Genomic DNA, 27,642 nt, shown 5'->3' on the forward strand with positions numbered 1-27,642 from the left:
TTTCTTACATAAATTTACATGGTTTTATTTATTTTCAGACATAATTAAACATTATATCTCACCTCATTTACAAATAATGCCAGGAAATTACATTATCTGGAACTCTCCAGTACATGGCATTGTTTATTATACAAACAATAATTCTGTGGACACTGTGCACAGGTTAATGGTGTTGTTTTGAAGCCAAGGGTCACCTTCAGAACAGTTCAGTTGGCAGATCCTTCTGAAATGGAAAAGATGTTTGAGTGCCAACAGTTTGTACAGACACGGCTGCGACAAGGTTGGCTCTCCTTGCCATCTCTTCCAGCGTCATTGTGGGATAATGGGCCATGTAGAAAGCCAGAGCACCAATGAAGCTGTCACCTGCTCCCTGTTAAGAAATAGTTCCAGTTCAGTTTGTGGCATTTAAATTAATGTTTATAATGCGGAACAGAAATACACTGAACTTTGCATCATACAGTAGGTTGGAAAAACAAATATGTCAGCAGGGGGTGCCATCATACTTGTCAATGCCAGTAGGTCCAAAGGTTGTATCTTGTTAAACAAATGTGGGGAAACAAGTGGCACCACAATGTACAAGTTTTATTAAATCAATCTCAAAATAAATATTAAACTACCAATTCCTTGTGATAAAGTTAATGATGATTACATGACTTTACATTTCTATTTGTGTTCTAGTCGTGTGTTTGCTGTTGTGCAAGGCATGTGAGGAAATCTGTAGATGCTGACTTGGGTACGGGTCACAAGGGTCAGAGTGAAATGACACGCATGATTAAAGCTTTTCTTGACCTTTGTCAGTGATGTAGGGTCGCCTTCTGTCTCAAAAATCTTTGTCAAGGTCTTCTGTTTGAGTTGAGCACTTGCTGAGACATGCAGTGTGACATTAATTTTGTGTGTGGGCATTTTTTTTTTGCTCTCCTACTTACTAATTTCAGTATACTCTGTGAATATTTATTTTTGATACATTATTATTATCTAATGTAGCTTGACAACATGTCCAAGTCATATCTTGACTCAAACTCAACAGTGTAACATTTGATGCATTATGGAAATTTCCCCCCCAAAATTGCCGATTTTTTTTCATAATTAACTGCAAACATTTATTTGTTAGTTTATGTACATATAAATGTATGTGTGTGTTGGTAACAATTTTCGAACAAGGTTTTTTTTTTTTTTTAAAGAAGTCTCATGCTAAAAAATGAGACCAGATTCAATTCAAGGCTCCTATGCTCAATTTATTAAATTAACTACAGTAAAAACATTATTATTGTGAAATACTTTAAATAACTGAATTTGATCAGGATCCATCTGAATCTCTCTCTCTATATATATACAGGTGCATCTAAAAAAAAATTGAATATCGTGGAAAAGGTTTTTATTTTTTGTAATTTATTTAAAAAAGCAAACTTTCTTATATTCTAGATTCATTGCACACAAACTGAAATATTTCAAGAGTTTTTTGTTTGTTTTAAAGGGGTCATATGATGCAATTTCAAATTTTCCTCTCTCTTTGGAGTGTTAAAAGCTCTTGGTGCATAAAGATGATCTGTTAAGTTGCAAATCCAAAGAGATTCTTTATAAGACCCCTAAAACAGCTCATTCTAACACCCTCACATCTCTACGTCACTATGTGGGAAGATTTGCATAACGTGTTTTATCAAGTCCAAAGCCAATGCAGCTATCTACCAGGAGATTTTGGAGCACTTTATGCTTCCATCTGCTGACAAGCTTTATGGAGTTGCTGATTTTTTGCAGCAGGACTTTAGCACCTGAAGAACAGAGCTCAGTTTAACTGTTCAGAACAAACAAGGGACTCATGAACAAACATCAATGGTTCCCAAACTTTTGAATTGGGTTATTTTAATAATTTCAGCTTCATTTTTGTCTTGTGGACTAAATGATAAATGTAAAATATCTTACGACAGTACTAAATAAAACATAACATTGGGGAAGTTGTGGCCCAATGGTTATAGAGTCTGACTCTTAACACAAAGGTTGCAGGTTCGAGTCTCATGATGGCAGGGACTGTAGGTGGGGGGAATGAATGTACTTCAATACCATGACTGAGGTGCCCTTGAGCAAGGCACCAAACCCCCAACTGCTCCCTGAGCACCACACCATAAATGGCTGCCCACTGCTCCGGGTGTCTGTTCACAGTGTGTGTGTGTTCACTGCTGTGCGTGTGACTGCAAACCATCACACAACTCCAACCTTTTTATTAAGTTTGCAGGTCTCATTAGCAACAAAGATGAGACAAACTACAGAAGCGAGGTGAGCCACCTGGCCGGGTGGTGCAGTGAAAACAATCTCTCTCTGAACATGGAGAAGACAAAGGAGATTGTTGTTGACTTCAGGAGAGCGCACACTCAGCACGTTCCTCTGACCATCAACGGTGCGACTGTGGAGAGAGTAAGCAGCACCAAGTTCCTGGGTGTGCACCTCACAGAGGACCTCTCCTGGACTGAAAACATAGCAGCACTGGCCAAGAAATCAAATCAGCGTCTCTACTTCCTCCGCAAACTGAGGAGAGCCAGAGCCCCACCCCCCATCATGTACACCTTCTACAGAGGCACCATCGAGAGCATCTTGTCGAGCTGCATCACTGTGTGGTATGGTGCCTGCAACGCGTCCTTTCTTTCCGTAGTTAGAGCAGCTGAGAAGATCATTGGTGTCTCTCTCCCCTCTCTCCAGGACATTTATGGAACCCGTCACACCCGCAAAGCCCTCTGCATCGCAGGTGATCCAACCCACCCATCACACAGCTTCTTCAGCCTGCTGCCATCAGGGAGGAGACTGCAGAGTCTCCAGGCCAGGACCAGCAGACTGAAGGACAGCTTCATCCACCAGGCTGTCAGGAAGCTGAACTCCCTCCCGAACTTGCCCCCCCCCCTCCCCTCTTCTGCCCCAGGCACCACTGAACTATGAACAACACCCCCACCCCCCACTAATATACGATGACATGCACCAGTCACTTTGTGCAGCATTGGTCTGCTCACTACCTCATTCTCCATGGAACTGACATCATTCCACTACCTCATCAGTCAGTTAAATAAAATAACTGCTCTTGAGCCCTTTGTCACTTTAATCAGCTTAATAAGCTTTTGTTTTTGCACTAAAAAAACCTTTTATCTGCACTGTTGTTCACTTCATTGATTTGCACTCTATCTGCCTTTTGCCTTGCGCTGCTTTATTTAACTTTATTTTTAACATTCTTTTAACAGTCTTTTTTAACATTCCCTTATTGCATAGTTGTATCTACATTTTATATTTTGATCTAGATTTTTAGGCTTTAATGTTAATGTTATCTGAGTAACGCAATTTCGATTCTCTGTATGTATATACTGTACATGTGGAAGAATTGACAATAAAGCAGACTTGAACTTGAACTTAGGATGGGTTAAATGCAGAGCACTAATTCCAAGTATAGGAAATATATATGCATATCTTGACAAACCGATTAAGGGCTCAAATTTCTATTTATTTTTTATTTATTCATTTTTTTCCTCTAAGCTGCTTTTTTTCATTTTATCTCCACTTGTATGAAAGTGATAAGGACACTGCCATGTTTTACCATGCCCGCAGGGGTAGACTGGGATCTGGGGGGAGGGTTGATGTCTGGTGTTGAATTTATGAATGCAGTGTTGTACTCAGATTTTACCACAGATCGCCCCGTCACTGGTTTTCACAAGTCTACCAGATTACTCATCTCAATGGCCCACCTCTTAACCATAAATCTTTATTACACACCACTGACTGTCCCTTCAGTCTCCTCCATATAGCCACAAGGCCATAGGCCACAGTTGTCTGCACTCCTCTACTGATTGATGACTGAATGTAGTGACTTATGCAGACAAGAATCCATTGCAAAATGATCACAGTCCACCTTTGCCCAGTTTGGCTGAAGTCATGCATTTTGTCTGTTTGGGTAAATGGAAGAACATCTGCAGTTGGACATATGGTGTGGTCATGAGGAATGTTCTGGAAAAAATAATCTCATTAAATTTAGGTAATGTCTCTTGTTCAGATGAAACCTTCCACCCACTTCTATTACTCCAATAAGATGGAATGGTGCTCTTATTGCTAGAGGTTGTCAAGTTGGCCATAGAAGCTGTTCCTACTATTAAATGTATGGGAGGGCAGCACAACTATACATAGAGCGCTTCAGTTTGCAGTATCCTGGGATTTATTTATTTATTCATTTACCGGTACTTATATTTTTTAAAAGAAAGATGGTTAACATTAACCTTAAAACATCAATTTTGCTGCTGCTGTTGGAATACTAACAATTTGCTAAATAAGGACAATTACTAGCACAAGGCTATAAGTTTACTTGATTTATGAATTGGACAACTGTTGCAGTCCTTTTAGCAACTTACATAAAAATGACAACAACAACAAAGTATCTTTGAAATTTACATTAGGTATGACTATAAAATGAATGTTGTTGAACAAATGGTGTAAGTAATGTTAACCACAGATAAATCTAAAACTGCCATTCTAAAAACCTACAAGAATGGCCTACGCATTTGCATTGTGAATGATCAGCTCCAATGCCATCAAATATGCTGTTTTGTTTCCAGAAAAGGTTCAAATGTTTTGAACTTTGACACTACCACATTGTATCACCAATTGGCAATAAAAATGTATTACTTCTAGTTGCTGCAGAATATAATGTGAATGACTTGTATTTAAAAAAAAAAAAGTAAAAGAACTTGAAAAACAAACTTTGTTTACTTCAACAACATGATGCAAAAACAACAAAACTTTCAAGTTTGTCATTAAAAAATTACCATCATTCACTTTTAAAAGGCAGCTTTTGTCTTTACAGGCCGCATGATTAGACTTTTCAAGTAAGACTGACATCAGTGGTGACAGCTACAGCTCCTCCCAGTAGCTTCCAAACAGTCCCAGACGCATTCTGGTAAATGTTATATAGAGCTGTCAGTCAATCATATGACAGAACTATTATATGTGGTCAGTCAAAAACTGCAACTTGTTGAACTTTACAGCACTATAAACTGTGAAACAATACAACTAAAAGTCTCCAAAAACAATGGAAGGAGTGGATGACTCACAGATGATGTGATCAAGATGGTATTCAAAACTTCAATGCCAAAAACGTCCATCTGAGGATAATGAGAGAATGACCAGTGGGTGGGTTGCACAAAGTCAAAAAATAAGGACAGCCTAACAAACACTGTTATTCTGTTGCTGATCACTTTCCAATTTCCAAAAGGTTGAAGACAAACCTAATGATGTTCCAAGAGATATACAGTACAACCTTGAGTGTTTGTTGATGGTCAAATCTTTAATCTTTTACAAACACACTTGGGGGTCTATGTGGTCATCTTGTGTCACCACAGCACATGTTGCTAGGAGATAGTTTCCCTCTAAAGAATGGCTGCTGTCCATTGCAGCTTAGTGTGGGTTCATCTTTGTGGGTTTCATTTACAGTCTCTTGGTGTGATGACATCAATGTTGGTTGGAGGCACACAGTGCTTTCTGGTGAATACCCACAACCGTCTTCTGTAAAGATCCCTGTGGTGGGTCCTCTAAGACTCTTTTCATAGAGGTGAGGTCTGGCTGATTGTTATTGTCTGAAACAACTACAAGCCGTGTTGTCTGGCTTGAAGGCAAGGTTCTGGAATTGGGTTCAAATGTAAGAGCACAGGCCACCCACAGTTCATCTGAACTGAGTGTGCTGTAGGTTAGAGAACTTGATCTCAGTGAACACACACGTAGGCCACAGATAGAATCACTTTCTTATGAAGGAGTCGGTCAGTGTTAAATATATGAAGGCCTTTGTAAGATTTATGGAAGAAAGGGAATAATCATAGAATAAGTAGGTAGCCACACAGAGGAAAACTACTTACTTATTTGCCTTTCCAGATTTGCAATAATGTCTGCCGTTCATGTAATGCCATACCACACGCTTTTGATCACAGAAGGGGTGTCTAGCTGATGTGAAGCTGTAAAGACTGCCAAAAGATCCTTTTAACTTGAGACTGCTTCTAGTCCAAGAGAAAGGATTCCTTTATCTTGAGGACACAATGATACAATCCCTTTGAGTTGTGCGTAATGTCCCCTTAAGGAAGTGAAAAGCTAAAATGAAAAAGTTGTTAAAGTTTTTTTTTTCTTATTAATTTTCATGCGCTCAAACAACAACAACAACAAACATGAATCTGGCAGTCCCACTCACTGATCTAGCAGCCCATCTCTCTTTGCAACCACTGGGAACGACAAAGTGTTGAGAATTTCTAAGTGGCTGTTGATAGGCGGTCTCTCACGGCCTTGCCATGACCTAGCAGTTGTAAACACGTAACTACTTTTCACTTCAAATGCATGCTGAAGAATTGACAAGCCATAATGTCTACAACCCAATGAATGATTTAGTCGAAACCTTTTTGTGGAATCCTCTTCTTTTTTTTCCTCATCAAATACAAAGAAGCATATCGTCAAAGCTACACGAAGACACCCAACTGTTGTCCATGATAGTGCATCTGTACTTATTCCTGTAAACTTATTGTCTTTTGTTTCAGTAAGCAACAGAATCCATGTTTAAAAGATTACCCCTTTTTCAAGATTCAAGATTTGTATTTGTCACATACAAGATTATATAGAGAATATATAACCAGAGTGAAATGTGAGTACACATCTAAAGTGTGACAGGCCCAAAAGTGAGAAGTACTTTCAGCAACAAGAGATTGTGCCATCCTGTTATCAAGGTGTTTCAGGTTGACCAGTGTGCATTTAGCTTAAAAAGTTACAAATAGACAATTATTTTGGAATATTGTCATTTCTTAGTAGTTGCCTATGAGCTTGCAGTGCAAACTGAGCCATATAAACAAAAAGACAGAACTCAATTCATGTAATACCAGAGCTGAGGCAATTCCATGCCTATTCTCTGAAGAACAAGCGGTTATTTAGTATGAAATACTGAGATTTGGTGACACTGCAGAAAACGCTGGATTCAGGCCAAGGAGCATAGAGCATTGCTGGGCTTTGTGACTCACACCACTATGCCTGAAGAAAAGCGTGATAAACACTTTAACCTCCTATTGAATGTTCTTTAATGACTAAAGATAGTTATCACAAATAAACACAATTGCCACATAATGTTAGATGACGAAAGCTCTTTTTTTTGACAGCTGGCAGACCAAATAACCACATAAAAGTTTATTTTTAAAAAGTGACATGCCATCATTCACTGAGAATAAACTGATGGAAACATGCCTTGCTCCTGTCTAGTCGTTGAGATAAAATCTGGCACTTGGTCCTATTCCCTCCTCCTCCTGGTTTTTAACAAGTGGGGGAAAACTGAGTTACTGGAAGAGGGATCAGGGCATCCAAAAGAGTTAAACAACTCAGGATTTATGGGTCATCAAAGTGCACAGGAACAGGCCAACTGCCACGTGGAGCCCACAGCCAGGCGGACTCCCACTGAGTGGATCACTGCTAAACACTGAGTCACCCAGAGAGGGCAGGGGAGCCAGGGGTAGCCTACTCTGATAAGACTGGACGTCTGTGTTTTATATGTGTGTGTGTGTATGAGTTTATGAGAGATGTGTTATGAGTGTGTCGTGGTTAAAGATCAGACTAAATAAAAGCCACATTTAAATGCTTTCACCACTCTGAGCGAAGTGTTCATACAATGCTTGCATTGCTATTTGCCACTTACAATATCGTGTATGTACAGTAAATAATCCATAAAAATAAATATAAGTAACTGATGCTCGGTATTACAGTCTTGCAAATGTGCAAGTGTTTATTGCACATAACTGAAGTGATTTGTAGTTTACAAACCTTTCTCACAACTTATGTTCTGCTACTATAATTACTATTATCTTTTTATATGTTTCAAAGGTTTAAAGCAGTCTAAATCATTTGACGTGTCCACCAGAGGTACTGTACATTACCAGAGTGAGTTCACTGCTATCTTTCTCTATGACTGTGCAGTGATTTGCAGAAGAATCCTTGACTAAAAGAGATGGATGTGGTCTCACAAGAATCTTGCTGTGAATCCACTGCTTAATACTGCTTAAAACTTCAGGGTTTATAAAATAATGAGAACCCCCATTTATGTCTCAGAACTTCTCCAAATAAATCTCCTTTTCTTAGAATTTTAGATACATAGACCGCTGGTGGTCTGCACGTCATGCTAATAAGTAGGTGTTGGACGAAGTTGCGAATTTGCTTTGTGGTTAAAAAAGAATTGAAATGCAGTCTATATGAACTGCAAGACATTTTCTAATCTAAAGAATAATAAAAAATAAAGACCAGAGAAACAGTGGAACCTTTTTTGGGCAGTTTTGGTTACTGACGGGACATATTTTTTGCTTAATTTACATCACACTATGATATGTCCACTTTTCTTTCTGGCTTGACGTATTCTAATAAGTGACTAATGGTTGATTTTGTTGTTCTTCACAAGACTCACTAGGTGTTTCAAACATTTCGAGAGCAATAAAATAAACAGGAAATATGAGTTATGATGACGCCAGAATTAGCGGATCCAGGTGTGAAATGAGTAATCCACTTCTGAGATTAAAATCAGAAGAGAAACCAGAAAAACCACATCCACAATTAACATTAAGGTTGATGTCAGACTTGTAAAAATGTGAGGCAAATAAGTAGCCATATTCAATTAACATATACGTAGAATGCCAGATTGAACTTGACAACAATCAGATGTTTTAGTAAGAATTGACGTGAAACTCCAAGAAATGCTTTGTTCTCATTTTGAAAAAAGCCCACATCAGAATCATACTAGGTGAATGAAAATGTCAGTTCAAATGTTCCAAATGATGCATAAATTGTGTTTACTACCATTCAAAACATACTACTTCAACTATGAATCGTACTTGTGGATCTTATGGTATGGGCACATTATGACTGATGACTAAATATCTTTCACTCATGACTGTAGTGGCATGACAAATTTGTAGGGGTATACAAACATCTGGTCTTCTCAGATACTGTGTCAAAGTTTGATCTTCAGGTGGACCATGAACAGATCTTTCACAGACTATCTGTTGTATATTATAAGGTCTACCAAGTCTGACTGGAGTTACTGGTGTTAATATGTTTTTATGTATGCATTTAAGACACTCAAAGGCAGTTATGTTTTGTATTCTTTATTTTATAAGTTAGGTCTAAAATAAAAAAAATGAAAATTATACATTTTCTATTTCCAATCTGTATCATCAATTAAACAAATCACTTAAACTGTTATAATGCCCAATGGGATGCCAGAACAGTCTACAGGAAAAGTGTTGGTTTGTGAGTTTGTGAACCTCTTCCTGTCTAAGTAGGCAGTTCTTGTTTAGAATAAATAAAAGTTTCTTCTTTGTGAGACTAACCTAACAAATGGGGCATGCCGTTATAACAGATAATCAAGTGTTGGCGAACCTACTCAGGAAGTACCCCTAGTGCGTGGTGAGTCACAGGCTTTGAGTGCTAGAAATGTCTGCTGCAGATAACTAACTCCATATGCAGAATTATGAATTTCTTCTCCTTCATACTTCTGCCTGAAATCACTGTTTTAAATCACAGTTTGCTCCATGAAAAGGAGAATTAGGTGTGTGCAATGTTCTGATTGTACTGAACTGCAATATAACACATACCCTAGTTTATAAATCTTCCAGACAGCACTTTTATCAAAAACAACACTTTTATAGACTTAACAAAACTAATGTACTGTCTCTACAAATAACTTCAACTACAACAACTGCAGTCTTACCGTGGTATCCGCAGCAGTCACCGCAGTGGTGGGAATGTGTTTCGGTGCCGTGTTTGTGGGCTGACACACCACACAGCCCTGTGGCCCCAAGGTGACAATGACTGAACCACAACCTTTGTTTAGCAGCTCCAGGCCTACTTGACTGGCATCCTCCACTGAGGTAACGGACATACCCGTCAACAGCTCTGCCTAAGAGGAACACCATAACATAATAAGAAAACACTCACATTTATGATAATAGCTAATCTGCAACTATGCTAATCTGTTTAAATTACCATTGCCAATAACATACTTTGTCAAATAATGAAAATGCTTCTAGCTTGATTTCATGTGTTGTTGCTTACTGAATTGTGTCAGGGCAAAATTTACATAGATGCAAGTTGTGCTATGGCATGCATTAGCATTATTTAACAGTTTTTATTTGCAGATCAACTACTGTTATAGCTAAGTGACAGTTTAAAAATAACCTGAGTTTAATTAAAGGGATAGTTCACCCAAAAATGAAATGTTTTTAAATTAGATGTGATCTGCTTACCCCCCCCCCCCCCCGGGCATCCAAGATGTAGGTGACTTTGTTTCTTCAGTAGAACACAAATTATGATTTTAGCTTCAGTCATTGCAGTCTCTCAGCCGTACAATGCATGGCAAATGGTAACATAATTTATTAGAGTTAAAAAAAAAAAAAACATACACAAGACACAAAATGATTGGTCTGTGCAAGAAACTGAACAGTATTTATATAGTTTTTTTTCACCACTGATTCACGCAATATCCAAATTGTTAGAACTCTTGTGAACATTTCTTTCTTCTTCTTCTTCTTGCATTATGGTGGATCATAGACTTATAAGTGCATTACTGCCACCTATCTTTCAAATGGACCATTAACACTCTATCTACAATCTCAATTAGGAGTGTCAATGGTCCACTTGAGAGATAGGTGGTGGTAATGCACTTATAAACCTGCGATCCACCAAAATGCAAGAAGAAGAAAGCCTCATGTGCTTGCTGCTGCGAAGCGCATTCACAAGAATTTTAACAGTTCAGACATTGCATGAATCAGAGGTAAAAAAAAACTATATAAATACTGTTTAGTTTCTTGCACAGACAGATCGTTTTGTGTCTTTACACATCAATTTACTGTATCGTCACGAGCCACAGGGTTTAATTTGGATTTGTCTGTGCATGTTTTTTTTTTTTACTCTCATAGATTCTGTTACCATTTGCCATGCATTGTATGACTGAGAGACTGCAACGACTGAAGCTAAAAATCATATTTTGTATTCTAATGAAGAAACAAAGTCACCAACATCTTGAATGCCCGGGGGATAAGCAGATAAACATCAAGTGTTCATTTTTGGGTGAAATATCCCTTTAAGGTTGGTACTAACAATATTACAACATCAGTTCATTTATAGGTTATCTTGAACTAACAATTATTGAATTATACAGCAGGTTGTATATATTGCTATTAGTATATATATATATATATACAGTATATATAACTAACAGTATATATGTATCAGCAAATAAGAATTAGCAAAAACAAAAGCATTATTTTTTAAATGATCATAAACCTTAATTGATATAATAAATTGTTGTTCATTGTTAGTTTATAACACCCAGGGCATCATTTACATTAACAAATGTAACCTGGTCGTACAATGTTAACAAGTTGGTTAAACTGTTGATATGGTTTAAAGTTAATATGGGTTACACTTTATTTTAAGGTGTCCTTGTTACAGTGTAATTATTCATTTAAGTACTGAGTAATATTAATTAACTACATGTACTTACTATATGGTTAGGGTTAGCATTAGGGTTTGTCGTAAGGGTTACTTGCATGTAATTATATATAATTTATTGTTATATAATAGAAGTAGCTTCTTGGTGGCAAGGCACCAGGGGTGGATGAGATCCGCCCTGAGTACCTCAAGTCCCTGGATGTTGTAAGGCTGTCTTGGCTGACACGTCTCTGCAGCATCACGTGGTGGTCGGGGGCAGTGCCTCTGGAATGGCAGACTGGTCCCTGGTGGTGGTCCCTCTATTCAAGAAGGGGGACCAGAGGGTGTGTTCCAACTACAGGGGAATCACACTCCTCAGCCTTCCTGGGAAAGTCTATGCCAGGGTACTGGAGAGGAGAATTCGGCTGATAGTCGAACTTTGGATTCAGGAGGAACAATGAGGTTTTCGTTCAGGTCGTGGAACACTGGACCAGATTTATACCCTCGCCGGGGTGCTAGAGGGTTCATGGGAGTTTTCCCAACCAATCCACATTTGTTTTGTGGATTTGGAGAAGGCATTCGACCGTGTCCCTCGCGACCTCCTGTGGGGGGTGATCTGGGAGTATGGGGTCCGGGGCCCTCTGTTAAGGGCTGTCCAGTCCCTGTATGACCGGAGCAGGAGCTTGGTTCACATTGCCGGCAGTAAGTCAGACTTGTTCCCGGTACATGTTGGACTCCGACAGGGCTGCCTTTTATCACCGGTCCTGTTCATTACTTTTATGTTTTTTAAAGTATGGTGTCCAGTTTGGGAACCACATGATTTTGTCTCTGCTTTGCAGATGATGTTGTCATGTTGGCTTCATCGGGCCAGGACCGGGCCAGGACCCAGCGTGCGCAGGGACAGTTTTCAGAGTTTGAAGCGGCTGGGATGAGAATCAGCACCTCCAAGTCCGAGGCCATGGTTCTCAGCCGGAAAAGGGTGGCATGTCCCCTTCAGGATGGTGGAGAGCTCCTACCTCAAGTAGAGGAATTCAAGTATCTTGGGGTCATGTTCACGAGCGAGGGAAAGATGGAGCGGGAGATTGACAGGCGAATAGGTGCAGCTTCTGCAGTGATGCGGTCGATGTACCTGTCTGTCGTGGTAAAGATGGAGCTGAGCTGCAAGGCGGTCAATCTACTTTCCTACTCTCACGTATGGTCATGAGCTGTGAGTCATGACTGAAAGGACAAGTTCCTGGACACGTGGCCAAAATGAGCTTTCTCCGTAGGGTGGCTGAGCACTCCCTTAGAGATAGGGTGAGGAGCTCTGCCACTTGGGAGGAGCTCAGAGTAGAGCCGCTGCTCGTCCACATCAAGAGGAGCCAGCTGAGGTGGCTCGGGCATCTGTTCCTGATGCCTCCTGGACACCTTCCTGGGGATGTGTTCCGGGCACGTCCCACCGGGGGGAGGCATATAATAGTAAGTACATGTAATGTGTAATGGACACCTTAAAATAAAGTGTTAGCTTAATATGAAATAGTACTATCTAAGTAATGGACATTTTAAATCAGACCATTAAAAAAAGAAAATAATGTGGCCAGACTCAATTTTATCCATCAGGAATTGTTTGTATCATGAAATATGATAGAAACATGTATAACGTAGGTGAAGAAAGCATTTGCGTTTGATTAGTGAAGTTTGTTACCACCAAAGTTACTCATTTTTTATTACTTCATGTGACACAGAACTGGGCCGGGTTTCCCGATAACGATTGGTCTTAGCGCTTAAGAACGTTTTCTACAAGTAATTTTAGGATCGTTCGTTATTGTTTCACATGCGTTTCCCTAGGCCTGTCACGATAACAAATTTTGCTGGACGATAAATTGTCCAAGAAATTATTGCGATAAACGATAATATTGTCGATAATATTATTATTGATATTATTGATAATAAAGACCAGTTTCAACGACTATAATGATAATGGCATAATAAAATAGGTACAGCTTTTCAAAGATCAGAATCAGAGCAAGAAATACCAACATGTTGACTTCGTGTGGCTTAAAATTAATTAATCTTGTATGTTATATTATGTTTATATGCCAGTTAGGGATGCTCATATTGACCGTTTAACCGTTAACCAAAAGTAAACATTTTGACCGATGAAGGGGCTGTTCACATATCACGTCTTTTGGGTGCTCAAGTAAATTTTTTCAAATGCGATATGCACGCTCATTATGGAAGCGACGCGGTCGCAACGCGGTGCGACGCTCTCATTTTTTCCAGGCATGTCCGCACAGCATCTAGTTAAAAACATCTCAGCTGTTCAGAATGAAGCAAGCACACCAGGTCATGTGACAAGAGCCAACGCGGTATTAAAATAAAGCAGTAGTGCAAGCACAGTGCAGTATCACTTGCGACGCAAACATCCACAAGCAAATGAAAGATGCTTCCCAAAGCTGGTCACTCTAGCGAGATCTCTTTATTTCCAGGACACCTGTGCCATCGGAGAGGGTGTTTTTTACCAGACTAACCCCACATCATGACATGTTAAATGTTTGTTAATAAAAATTGAAAAAAGAAATTGTTGCGGTTGAAAAAATTATTGAGCTCATTTTTTTAAATCGTGTGATTAATTGATTTATCAACTATCACGACAGGCCTACGTTTCCCAACAATGCACATAAAGCAATCGCACGTAGTTGTGCTTTAAGTGCTACTTAGAGGAGTCGCTAACCATTTGTCAAGTGCTGAAATGTCGCCTTGGAGAATGGCTCGTTATTGTAGTACACGATCGTTTAATGATGTTAACCTAATGCTGCGTTCCAGACAGACAACTTGGATATAATAACTATAATACAATACAATATTATATTATAGTGTACAATATTATACTTTACATAATAATATATAATATACTTTATATACTTATATCTTATGTTAGTCTGCTAAATGCATACATTTATTTACATTTATTTATTTATATAAATTATAGAGAGAAAGAGTGAGATGTTATTTCTGGGTCCATTACATAGCTGGTTTTCGTGCACTTCACCAAGTCATTGACAGATGACTTCAAGTGCTACTTAAGTTTCGATGTTTTTGAGAAACAGACCATAATATTAAGATCAGTCGTACGATCGTTTTTACGAACTTCTTAGGCTTACGAAGCTTTTGGGAAACTCAGCCCTGGCTGAAGATCAGTGGTTTAGAATACATGGAAAAGTATGGACATAAACCATAAATGATGTTATCCACAAATAACACATGGTATGAAGAAGTGTATGGTGCAGGTGTGAAGGATAGCCCCAACACAAGCCCAGCAAAAGAAAGGAGTTTGTACTGAAAGATCAGGGCAATAAGTATCCCCTTTGTATTTGTGTACTTTAAGCTCTGCCATCAATCTTTCCTAGCTGGCTGCCAAAACAAAAAAAAGGGCACAGATTATTCATCAATGTGTGGTTATCTGCTTCTGTAAACTGCTGATGATTCATCGTTCACTCTTGCAACTTGGTTGTCGGGGAGAACCAAGCGGGTATGCGAATGTGTGCTGGGACGAGGGCTGAATCTAAGGGGTTGATTTGCACTGAGGGCTCTCACTTTTAAGTCCCACCTGTACATTTTCCCCCTCTAACCTTCCAACCACATCAAAGCTGCCCTGACGGAGCACTCTGGTTCAATCTCTCAGTAATGCTGAAGCTTTTGCTCCAGGCCACACTGACACACCATCTGTGCATCTGCCTGCCTGGATGTGGCTGCTTTAACTTTACTGTTTCCCATCAACCCAATCCCTTGTCTGTCATCTCACCCTGCCATGATGTGAAAGAGGGCGGCCCCAAACATAACAGTTACAGTAAGACACAACAGCTTACCACATAATTTGTTGCACTTGGCAGGTAGATGACTTTTTGGGCTGTTGTATTTTGTTTCTAGTAAGCAGGTCATGACTAGGCAAGATAACTGAGCTCGTTTTGCTCTAGTAACCTTTTTTTTCAGTGAACCTGAAGACCTGTTTAGAAATTAGGCTGTACAGATGAATGCAGTTAAAAAACTAATAATGTCAAACTGATTTTTGGAATTAGTATTCATTTTATAAAGTTCATTTATTGCTTTAAAATGACTTATTTTGTTTTAAAATGGCAACACACTAGCAACACTCTGAACACCTTGTAGTGGTGGAAAGAGTAATACGAAATTGTACTTAAGTAAAAGTACTGGAAATCCCTTATATGGACAAATGCATCCGATATCACTACAGCTGAATGACGTGTAGATAGATATGCTTTGACTGATGAAACGTGGAAGACAAACACACAATTGCAATACAATGCTAATTGACATACCACAGTAAAGATAATAATAAAGAATATTTTCCGTCTCAATGTGATAAGAATGCTACATGGAACCACAGAAGCTAACTGTTTCAAGCACAACTGATGTTATATAGTGATTTTTGGACCAAAACACGATAGTCTCATGAATTGTCAAGTTTGACACTTTGATAAGCAAACATATACTACCTATCACTGTTGCCAGGAGCAAGTGTTTTATAACTAATTTTGAAAAGTATATTCACGTATAAGATTATGTGGTTGTTTTTAAGGAGAGCAAAAGCAAAGAAGGGTAAGTGAGAGTTTAAAAGAAAAGAAAGGGTTTAAAACAGTTGGAATTGAAATGTGCCAGTAAAAAATATTGGTAAGGTTTGGCATCGTTTGAATTTTTTTATGATTCTGATTCTTGTCCTAATTTTGATTCCAATAAGGTAAAAAATAATAATATGAATATATAAATAAATAAAAATGGAAAAATCTTAGATATCATTCACATTTATTCTAACTCTTATTGCAAAATATATCCTTGTTAGCTGAATAACATGAATAAAAATCAACAGGCTAAAGGACACTTACACAAGGATGTGTGTGCAGCAGAGAAAACAGAAATAGGGCACAAAAAAAAAAAAAAAAAAAAAAACCTTGTCTAATTGACAGGCTTTTTTTCTTATGTATTTTAATTGAATAAGAAATCAAATACACTGCTGGGTGATAACCAATAATTTATTTTCTATAATATTTTTTTCTGTATCTTCCAAATGACAATATTAAGATTGGTTTATACAAACACATAATAAGGGAGAACCGTTTCTATGCTGTATTAAATGTTTTGTCAATTAGCACTGGGAGTGTGACGTCATGACTGACAGCTGAGACTGACAGCTTCTCTGAGTGAACTGAGGTGCCAACTGACTTTTTCGGGATCTTCAAGAAGAGACTGGAGTTGTCACACAATTGCGTCTTTTAAGGACCACTCTGTTGCAACTGTTACACACACCCTGTCACCGTAAACTGGCCTGTCAATCATCTTGTCACAGTTAACATCCTCCACATTTAATTTAACATCCTACCATACTGGAGAGAGAAGAAGTCGCTTGTTGATCTACCAGTCGCAGGTCTTTCATGCTGAGAATTCTGCTCATATTTTCCACTATTCATACCACTGATCTCGCGCATCCATCACATTTGTATTATTCTAATACGTTTTATTCGTGTTTGTAGTGTTGGACCGAATCCTTCGCCAAAGCACAATGGATTGTGGGCAATTTTAGCCATTAGAGAGTACAGTACATGAATCCACACTTCAAAAATCGTGAATCCTGAAATAGTCGACCATCCAGGGACTTTTGGCATAGTCAAAGCATAGCGCGGTTTGAACGGCCCGTTCCTGCAGCTGAACTGGAAGTTTTGATTGGTTTTGCAACCGAGTCAGACCTTCTGTTATTGGCTGAAGCACAGAGCTCCACCCCAGGAGTATGAGAAGTGCCCGTCAAATGCCGGCTTGCTCTTCTCCATCTGCGCCTTCTGTCAGTTTTTTTTTTTTTGCATTTTTGAAAAACAAAATGTTGCAAAGTTTAATAATTTTGTTTTATTCTACTCAAGTAAAAGTACCACAATTTAATTATACTCAAGAGAGTAGAAGTAGGTTTTCCACCTCTAAACCTTAGCATAGCAACACCCTGGAAACCACACACAGAACCATAGCAACAAATTGTAAAAATCTGTTTGTTTATTGATGCAATGTGACTGGAATTGTTTTTCACCTCAGATTCATTGCAGCAGAAAACGTCAGATGCTTTGAAGAAATCAGAACACAGGTCCACAATAGCTGGAGCTGGATTAAAAATGGTCTTCACTGTAAGAAACATAGAAAATATTATTCAGATATTATCTATAGATGTTGTATAACAAAGATATTGGGTTAAATGAGGAGTTGCTGTTTTTTTAATGAAAAAAGAGATACAAATACCATATACACACCAAGGTAAATAATTTCTATGATGTCAAACTATTGTTATGATTAATATAAGCGGTGTGCACACGCAGACACAGCTAAGTCAAAGATACTGGCACACCGCAGTTCACGTCAGACAGTCAGTATGAAACTTGCCCTTTGAGCTACTTGCATTCATTTGATTTGATATAAGCAAGCTTTGCTCCTTTCTCAACTTCATAACTACGTCAATCTTTGTCTATCAGTTCCTTTTCTCTTTCTTACTCTCAGTCCTGAACCAAAAAATGTTTTATAAAACTCAACCACAGGAAGTAACTGTAACCGAATCGCTATCTTCTAACTTCCTGTCTGTGAGGGGATTTTTAGTGAACGTAGTAAACAATGCTGTTTAAGAGGTGGGAATATTTAGTATGTCATAAGGAGCATTTCTGCTGAATAATTTCTCCCAGATTTGAAGATGGTCTTTACTATATAGAAAAAGATGTTCATACTAGCTGCAAGAATGTTCATATCTATTGCTGAGTATGAACTGATAATTAAAAAAGGCCCATAATCAAATATGCACATAGACATTTTGTAAACCTTTCAGCAGTTAACACTTCTACATAACATACATGCAATGTTGTCATAATAACAGCAGAAATAAAAGAGGAAATATCTTTAAAATGGTTTGTTAGACAGTTTGGAGGGGGGGGGGGGGGGGGGTTCCTTATTTTAATTTATTTGAAAATGCAGGTTAGGAAAACAGTACTCAGATTCTTCTCCAGTGAGCCTGTGGGGGTGGCATGTGCGTAATCCAAGCCTTGAGCTCTGGCTAAATGCAATTTACGCACGTCATTGTCTGATGAATTCATCCCAAGTGATAGGCGCATAATCTGGGCTAATGGGCTGTCTCTTAACACTTAATATGGCCTGCTAACGGGCTAAACAGCATGTATCTTGGAAGTTCTGAGGTGGTGAATGTGAATATCGAGGGAGGGAGGGTATCCATCTGTGTCATCCATCTGTGAAATAGGCTTGTTGCATCACTGTGCATCTCTATGACAAGGATACAGGGTGTCTCTGATCAGCGGGGACCTGAACATACAAGGTGCTAATGATATCTGAGACACAGCCGGTTGTGTTATTTTCCATGGGAGGAAAGAGTCGTGCTTTGCTCTCACCAGTCATTCGGCAAAAGGAGCTAAAAATAGTTTTTACAATGTGGGGGTGAGTGTTTTTGGAAGACGAGGAAAAAGGAACTAAACTATTGTTGTTAAACGATTATGCTACTGAACTCATGTAACATGCTGGCAAAAAGAGATGACCACAACAGGGTGGAACAACAAGTTATTTTCTGAAACACAGAAAGATGTGGACTATATTAAAGGGGAAGGCTGTAACTAACAACTGAATGCTGATACTTTACCTGCGCACAGACAGTATACTCTCATAAATCAATATACTGTATACTATATACCTTATCTTGGCTGTGTTGTTTATATTGTCACTAAATCGTAAACTGTATTATCTCACAGCTGTGTATATAGTTTACATTTTGTGATGAAGCTATCAAGTAGTTTATACTGTATATGCTATATGGTATATATGGCCCTATGTGAGTGTATGTATGCACCTGTTGGGATCGAGTTGGACATACTTATATATCCAGCTTTTTGTAAAGTGTTGGGAGATAATATGATTACATTTTGTGATGAAAGATCAGTCAGTTGAGATTTGCTATGTAGTATAAATCACTTTACATATGCAAACAATTTAATATATATATATATATATATATATATATATATATATATATATAACAAAAAGCTGGATATATAAGTATGTCCAACTCGATCCCAACAGGTGCATACATACACTCACATAGGGCCATATATACCATATAGCATATACAGTATAAACTACTTGATAGCTTCATCACAAAATGTAAACTATCTGCTAATCTGCTAAATGTGACTATAACGCATCAAGATATTCTAAACATATAAACATGGTGATTTTATGATGCTTTGAAACAAAGTGAATTGTGAATAGTGGTATATAAATAAATTTGTCTTGACTTAACGTGAAGATAGAGCTGTTAGAGAAACAGGAAGTGGGGTGAGATAGTTAAGTATATTGAGATATAAAGTTAAGATTCATGACTGACCGTGGTTCTCTCTGGCCATTCTCAAGGCCTGAAGTGATGTATCTGGCTTGATTTCAAGCTGGCAAACGAGCACCTTTGCATTTACTATGGTGGTTAGTGCCCGCTGCAGTTCCTCTTGGCCCAAGAGCATATTAGCACCAGCGACAATCACTATGGCATTCTCCCCTGTCAATACAATGTATTAACCATGACCACAAGGATACATAACTGGTAATTAGAATCAGATTTAACTATGAATCCAGATTTATAAGATATGCAATCATAAAAAGGGGTAACATCATGGCTCTGAAATCTGAACACAATCCAGACACATGGTATGAATGGCATTGTATATATAAAGAATATCAAACAAAATATCAGTTTTAAAGAAATATATATATATATATATATATATATATATATATATATATATATATATATATATATATATAAATAGCAAAAATGACAACATGTTTTTAGGTGCCACTTTGATATTTTGTTATCAACTGCAATGACATTCATACATTTTTATGCGGCTTAAATTACAATTTAGGAGGTAATTTACTCACCCAGACGAAAATGCACGAAATGTAAGAAATTATCTTACTATTGCATCACAAGCAGACAGGCAAAAATAAAGAGCTGACACAAGTGTACGAAAAACCACAGTGCAGAGTCAGGAGATATTATCAATTATACTCATTAAAGCTTCCTTGTTAGCTTGCAACATAAATGTTCTAATTCATATTGCTGTAATATTCACACAGGAAGCTAGGTTTCAGTAGGTTGTTATGGTGATCATGACGCCAATCAGATCTCTTTTTGGAGTGCTCACTGTGGTGCTAGTGGACTTGCACAAGGCTCAGCACTTAAGATAGATCACTAAACCATGACATTTACAATGCAGCAGGCCTTACATTCAGAGGCATGCTGGTTATGTCACCTTTCTTTAAGTCCAAGTACTGCTGCATTAAAATGGTTCTAAAATTACCCTGTGTAGGCGAGCTGGACACAGGTAGAGAGAGCTTCTCATTCATCCATGTCTCATTCAGAAGAGTACTTATTGATGTCTATGTTGTTTTAGAGGCTTTTAAAACTCAGAAGATGCAGCAGGGCTCGGTACCCAGACCATTTTCATTTTACCTGTGTCATTTACGATGATAGAGGCAGCTCCAGTTGCAGCATTCTCAGTTTGTTCTACATAGGCTAAAAAGGGAGAGAGAGAAAGAAGAGGATAACCTAAATTGCTTACAGTATACAAAATTAAATTGAATAAGTCTGAATGTTCATTAAAAATGATATATTTACTGTGTTTATAAATTATAATAATAGAAGCAGTACATATGCAGACTTACAAACTGTTGAGGAAGTGATTTAAGATATTTTAAAATATATAATAACTGATATATACAATGGTTAAAATAAGTATTACAGTTAATAAATTCAGCACAAAAGTTATACGTTAAACTACAAGTAAATAACAAAACAATACCAACAATAATGATATTATATAATATATTTTAAATGATTATCAGGTTGCAAAATGCACTGCAAGGTTTTCCAGGAACAGAACTGAACTGCAAAACTGAGAGTTCTTTTTCAGTATTTTGGTCTTTTTAACGTAAAAATACCTAAGCATTTTGCATTTCTACATCGGCTCTTAATGATGTAAATTTCAGCTTGATGAAAGTAGATGTCATTATGGAATTAATGGATGTAGAACTGAAAGTTTTGCTTCTGCTTATGATAGGATCTTATCTATAAAGGCACCAAATATTTGTGAATTTGCACTTTTGCACACTTACAACTCACAACGTTACACAATTTGCAATCCAAATAACAAAAAAATGCTATTCCAATTATGAAAAGCTAAATATATTTGAGTTGCATACAGCTAAAACATCTGATTTATGAGATGTTTTGCTGCTTGTCTAAACAAAGCTTTAGATGTGAAACGATGTTAAAGCACTGTTTGGCCATTACCAGTCGATATGCCATTATTTTTGAAGTTTTGAATGTAGTCGTTCCCAAAAACGTCTCTGCCGACCTAAAGAGAAAAAACAACCAAAGATGAAAAGCTGAACTTGAGATGATATTTTCTAGAAACTCGCTGACCGGCCAAAGTTCTGCATTGCTATATCAGGCCAAGCCTTCCAGATATAGCATCCCCAAACAAACGCCTCCACTCTACAAATACATCTTTAATCTCCACCTCTCTCCCTCTTTGTCTTGCTCTCTATGAGACGTTCAGTGTTGAGGTAGAGGGCAAAAGGGTTCCTTTTTTCCCAATTGGGTCTGCTTTTATCCCACACTGGTAAAGAAATGCCAAGTATGGGGTCCTAAGCCCCAGCAGCAGAGACTCTTCACTACCTGGCCTCCTGTCTTTGAAGTGTGATCTCTCTTTGAATGTTTCTGAAAGCATAGGAGTCTATTTTTATACACTGCATACGCTTCGCTATTGATTGGGGTCTTTGCACTGACAAAATGAAGAGCTTTATTACTTGGTTAGGCTCTCTTGTGCAGTTAAATGCTGAACTACATGAATTGCTGGGTATCAATCTAAACTTTTTGTGTCTATGTATACTTCAGGCTATACTCAGATATTTAGAATGTTCAGAAAAGCAGACCATATTGGATACCTTGCACACCATCGCAGTCTTGGCCCCCAATCGTGCAGCTTGGACGCATTGATTGGCCCCTTTGCCACCGAAACCAATAATGAACCTGTGTCCATGTATTGTCTCTCCAGCCTTGGGGAGCCGAGGTGCCTGACTAACAGAAAAAACATATGGGACTAGTTCACATTCACATTCAATTGTACTTGTAAGAAAATTATGCCATATTTTATTCACAAATGTTGTTCTAAACCATTTCTGTGTAACACAAAAAAACATAATTTGAAAGAAATATATTTTTTTCTGTCCTTATATTGAAAGATGGCTTTCATTATATGTTGAAACATTGTTCACCACATCTTCTTTTGGGTTAAACAGATATAAAGAAAGTTATAGAGGTTTTTGGCTGAACTATACTTTAAGTACATAAAATAAAAAAGGAACTGATGAAATTCAGAGAAACTCAAAGTAGATTCTTCTTTACAAAGTTTAATACACAAAGTTTGTTTTTAAAGCCACCTATTTAGTTTATTTAATTAAGCTTTTTTGATTTTAAAACTTAAAATTCTGCTTGTGCTTGTGGGTGTTCATTCTCTGTACTGCTATGCAATTAGTTTTCAAAGGAACAACAGATGGGCAATTTAGCCATTTCTCCAAGTCCATATTGTTTAAATGAAAGGGCCTTTTACTGGAAACATGCTATGTCTGTGAGCTGTAAGTAAAAATAATATGACATGATATCCTGAGCCCTTCTAAATCTACGGCAGGTGCTTTGAACTCCCTAAAAAGCTAATTGCTGTGCTGCTTTAGTGCGTGACATTTCAGAGCGGGGTCCATCAGCCTTTCACCCGAGCAGAACTAGCAGCTATTACTCATTTTATTGAACAACAGAAGAAAAAGAAGAAAAAAAGAAAAAAAAACTCAATCCCAGACATCTAGTTATGGTCTGGCCCCAATACAAATCTCTAGAAGCCCATGTTTAAGTGATGGCAGAATAGGCAGATAAAGTTGTTTTTCACATGTGTGTTGCTGGCGTGGTGTGGTTAAGAGTGGGTATATTACAGGAAGTCAATGAAAATGAACAAAGATCCTGCCGAGATTTTGGTAAAGTATGTGGTAAGTGAAGAGATTTCAGATGGTTATGATGTTTTTAATGAACTGTGTGGTAAATGATGTAGACAAAGATAAATCCTGACTAAATTGAGTTCGATTATATACTTCATGTAAAATGATTACAAGGCAACAAACAAACAAACAAAAACAATCTGAACTGAATTATGCAGTTTTCCAGAGTTGGACAAAAGTCATATTTTGTATAATGAATTATTTTAAATAATATTAGAATGTAAAAAAAAAAAAGATTAATAAAGAATTAATGTATTGTTAACAGATAATTGTTAAAAATAAATAGATAAGTGCTCCAATTATACTGCAATAAGAGCGTGTATGCGCTACTTCACAACTCGTACATAATATTTACCCAAGTGTGTGTGAGTCATCGTCTGTGTCACAGGTTCAAGACAGACTTGCCTCACCTTAACTCCTCACTTCAAGTGCCTCTATCGTTTAATGACTAACAGTTATGTTCCCACAAACCAAATTCTGATACAAATGCTGTAACTTTCTTGTGCCAAAAAGGAAATAAACAACAGGCGTTCTGTGACATAGGCTGTGGTGCAAGCAGCTGTTTACTGCTTTATAGAAGTAAGACACAAAACAGCCTCAGCAACACTTGAGTAACACACTTAATGCACTGTGGTCCATGGGGCAATACAGGAGCAAGCATTTGTTGTAAACAGACAAAGTTCTATGGTAATTTTATGTTTTCCATTTTGTTTTTCACATGGAAATAGTATTTCAGTTTTCCTACATCAGAATTTCTTCTTTAATTCAAGTAATTGCATGTTCATATGCCATTTCTTGGTAAGTATTTGTGAAATTTACTAACAATTTCAGAGTGAAAATTTTAAGTATATTCTACACAATTTTTTTATGTATTATTTGGTGTACTATAATAAACATATAAACATCAACTTCAAGGATAAACAGAAATATTAAACTCTGAGTACAACACGATCAAAACCATACTCAACAGTGTCACAGTACTATTTTTTATGTATATGGTAAAATTGTATTCTTTAAAGTATCTTTGAGTACCATATGGTTAATCAAAATAGACATTATTTCTAAATGACACTTTTACCATTACAAAAATGTCTCAGTTTGAACCGAAGATAAGTTGCCTGTGGTTTATTGTTATTATACATGTAGTGTGTGTGTGCCACATATACAGTCTTGACTAACAACATCCCTTAGAAAGTGAAATTAGTGAAGGCAAACAAATCGGTTAAAATTGTCAGCAGGTGGCACTGTGTGGCTTCACCACAAACACACAGATGTTCCACAAGACCTGTTTCAAAGTGTCTGATTCCGTTTGACTGTCACAAACACAAGCCACATAGAAAACTGGATTTTACACTTCAAAGCCATGCATAGCACTTTGATGGGTGAAATGTGTCAGCCACCCTCCAAAAACAGCCTGTTGGAAAACAAACATATACTTCCCATCAAAACTATTGCCTAATTGATGCAATCTCTTCTGTTCAAAGGCCAACATTGATGACTGGAGTTTTAATCGTAAAATATATGAGCAATTGGAATTTTTTCATAATGGGTAATTTGCTTTGAGAACCTGGGGTATGACATAGAAAGATATGAGTATGGTTTAGTTTAGTTGTGTGTGGAAAGAAAACTGCTCACTCTGGATAGCAGAGAATGGTTAAACACGTCTATAAAGCATAAAACCAAAACTTTTGTTTATACTGTATACATGACCTGTGCCATTTTTCAGGGTTATATACTGTGTGGTTATGCGAGGTAAAGGTTTACTACCATTTTAAACAATTCTAAGTTTTGGCCACATTCCAGTCAAAACGTTCACCTGAGCTGTAAATACTGCGGCCAAGATGACTGGGACACACTTGATGCCAAAAAAAAACCATGCCGCCGGCAAATGTGACCAGTGAGCAGTGAATCAGTTCCCTGGGGAAATATTAATAATAGACAGAGCCAGCAAAACAGAAGGCAGTTCCCCAAATCTGCCTTTGTCGGACCTTATTTGGTTCCTGCTGGAAGGACTAATTTCTTTCAAAGTTATTTTAAAATCTTAAAGTCTGCCTTCTGCATTTGGAATATGTTCCACTTCGAGTGTGAGAGTTTGTCACATGAGTATGAAGTCATCATATGGGACAATATCTGAGGATTGAGTTTTAAGAAGATCATAGAGGGTGAACACTTGTTTATTATACAATTCCAATAATGTAAATTACATAATACAAAAATGCTTTAAAAACACTATGCATTAAAATTTACATTAAATGTTGACACAGACATTGTGTATCAATTAATCATACTGCTTTTTCCTAAATAAAAATATTTCAGTGGAAAAATGTACTTTTTAAAGAGATGATAGCCTATATGCCCCCATATAACCGGCCCATGAAAATACTATCTTTATGAAGTCATATTTTTATTATCTCTTCTATCATGCAAAATGACTGAATCAATTAATAAAAAAAAATAAAAAAATCTGTAAATTATATATATATATATATATATATAAGGCTGTTTATGCCAAATCAAATGTACACAGACACAAGTGTACTGTGAAAAATGTTTTGCTAGAATGCATGGTTCTTGCACATGCATGATTACATGGCTCTCTAATTGTTTTTTTTTATTATTATTTTTGTTGTTTTTTTGTCTAAATAGATTTTTCTGCAATTTGCAATCACTTTTTCGTTCTTCAGGACAGAGTAATGCATTACAAAGGCATGATTGCCCCCACATTTTAAACATGTGGGATATATCTGCCTTTAGCCTAGTTTCACTTACGCCACTGAAACACTGAAATCCTTTGATGACTTACCTTACTAGGTCAGTCATACAAGAGCCCACCACTACAACACTCACGTCTGCAGACATGACCTAACACATGCACACACAGACACACACACACACACAAAGGTTTATATTGAATATAAATATAAATAGAATAGATCAAATAAATACAAAACTACAACATTATATAACTGAAACTCTTTAGTTTACATTATTTACAGAAATGTTTAATCAAATGTTGAGGAAAAATATTGAACAGAAATATTTACATGGTTAAATATTGGTAGTTATGCTCTACATTGAGCATGCCTGCACTAATGTGGATGATTATTTCAGGACTGGATCATGTGATTGACAACAACCATGGAAATCCTTCATTAATTCAATCCCTTGCGTGTAGGCAACGTATGTGAATAGTAGAGTGTTAATCTGCTCAAATCTCTCAGCAGGCCTCAAGGGACTGTAAAAGCCTGCCGCTGGCTAAGGAACAGCCTACATTTTCTCAAAATAAGTCCAGGATGCATTTTCTGCATACTTAGATTCAAATCAATCTTAATAGTTTGAATAGCTTGAAGTGTTTTACTGTGTGGGAATGACCCTTTGATAGATATGACCATCTGTGCACAAACAAAACGAACAGAGTTACATGACATTACATTTGAGAAAAACTATTTCATAATTTATTATAAATATAGATTTATCATTACAGCCTGCAGTCTCAAAAAAGTTTTCTAGGGAGAGCGTACTACATTGTCATGCAAATAAGACGCACTATACGAAATTCAATCCGAATAATTTAAAAGTGGGCAGTCTGGAGGACAATCTGACAAATTATTGAAGTCATTATGTGCAGTGCTGGGAACGATAATATCCAGTTGGACTAGTGAAATGTTGTTAGAGGAGTTACATGTATTTTATTTACAATCAGAGACGCTATGTTAAAATGTTTTATCGAGGCTTGTTTAGCTGGATAGTGGTTGTGATCAAAGTCTACGTATCCTTTGCACCGTCTAATGTATTAATCGTATTAATCACAAGAATTCATGCAATATCACATTTAACAATTTCAACCGTATAATTAAATAGTGTTTAGAATTATTTGGTACGTTGTAATGTTTTACACTTTACCTATTTGCCCACTGTAAAACGAAATCTAAATAGTCAAAGCAGCAATCTCTTCTTAGGTCTCTGACAGCACAGAAAGGCTTGTGACGAGACGAGCATTTGAGCTGTTCCTATTTCCTCCTGTCTTTTAAAAAAACATGATTTATGATTTAA

General features: G+C 37.4%; 1 protein-coding gene across 1 annotated transcript; it reads right to left on the reverse strand.

Moving 5' to 3' along the window:
- On the reverse strand, positions 1-27,593 carry rbks (ribokinase). The gene is made up of 9 exons (XM_059520824.1): positions 27,493-27,593; positions 26,393-26,451; positions 22,489-22,621; positions 21,833-21,896; positions 20,993-21,055; positions 19,871-20,035; positions 17,531-17,622; positions 9,740-9,928; positions 1-370 (listed from the first exon to the last, which is right to left on the reverse strand). Exons 2-9 carry the CDS (start codon positions 26,446-26,448, stop codon positions 197-199), a joined length of 936 nt encoding a protein of 311 aa, XP_059376807.1. The 5' UTR covers positions 26,449-26,451; positions 27,493-27,593; the 3' UTR covers positions 1-196.
- Between the last annotated feature and the right edge of the window lie 49 nt (positions 27,594-27,642).

Source organism: Carassius carassius, chromosome 32 (assembly GCF_963082965.1).
Source record: "Carassius carassius chromosome 32, fCarCar2.1, whole genome shotgun sequence".
Classification (NCBI taxonomy): Eukaryota; Metazoa; Chordata; class Actinopteri; order Cypriniformes; family Cyprinidae; genus Carassius; species Carassius carassius.

Coding starts and splice junctions, on each gene's coding strand:
- rbks (XM_059520824.1), bottom strand. CDS start 26,448: ATGTCTGCAGACGTGAGTGTTGTAGTGGTGGGCTCTTGTATGACTGAC. Junction 22,622..26,392: donor TGTATGACTGACCTAGTAAG/GTAAGTCATCAA, acceptor TTTTTCTGTTAG/TCAGGCACCTCGGCTCCCCA. Junction 9,929..17,530: donor TCTGCTGCAATGAATCTGAG/GTGAAAAACAAT, acceptor TGTTCCTCTTAG/GCAGAGCTGTTGACGGGTAT.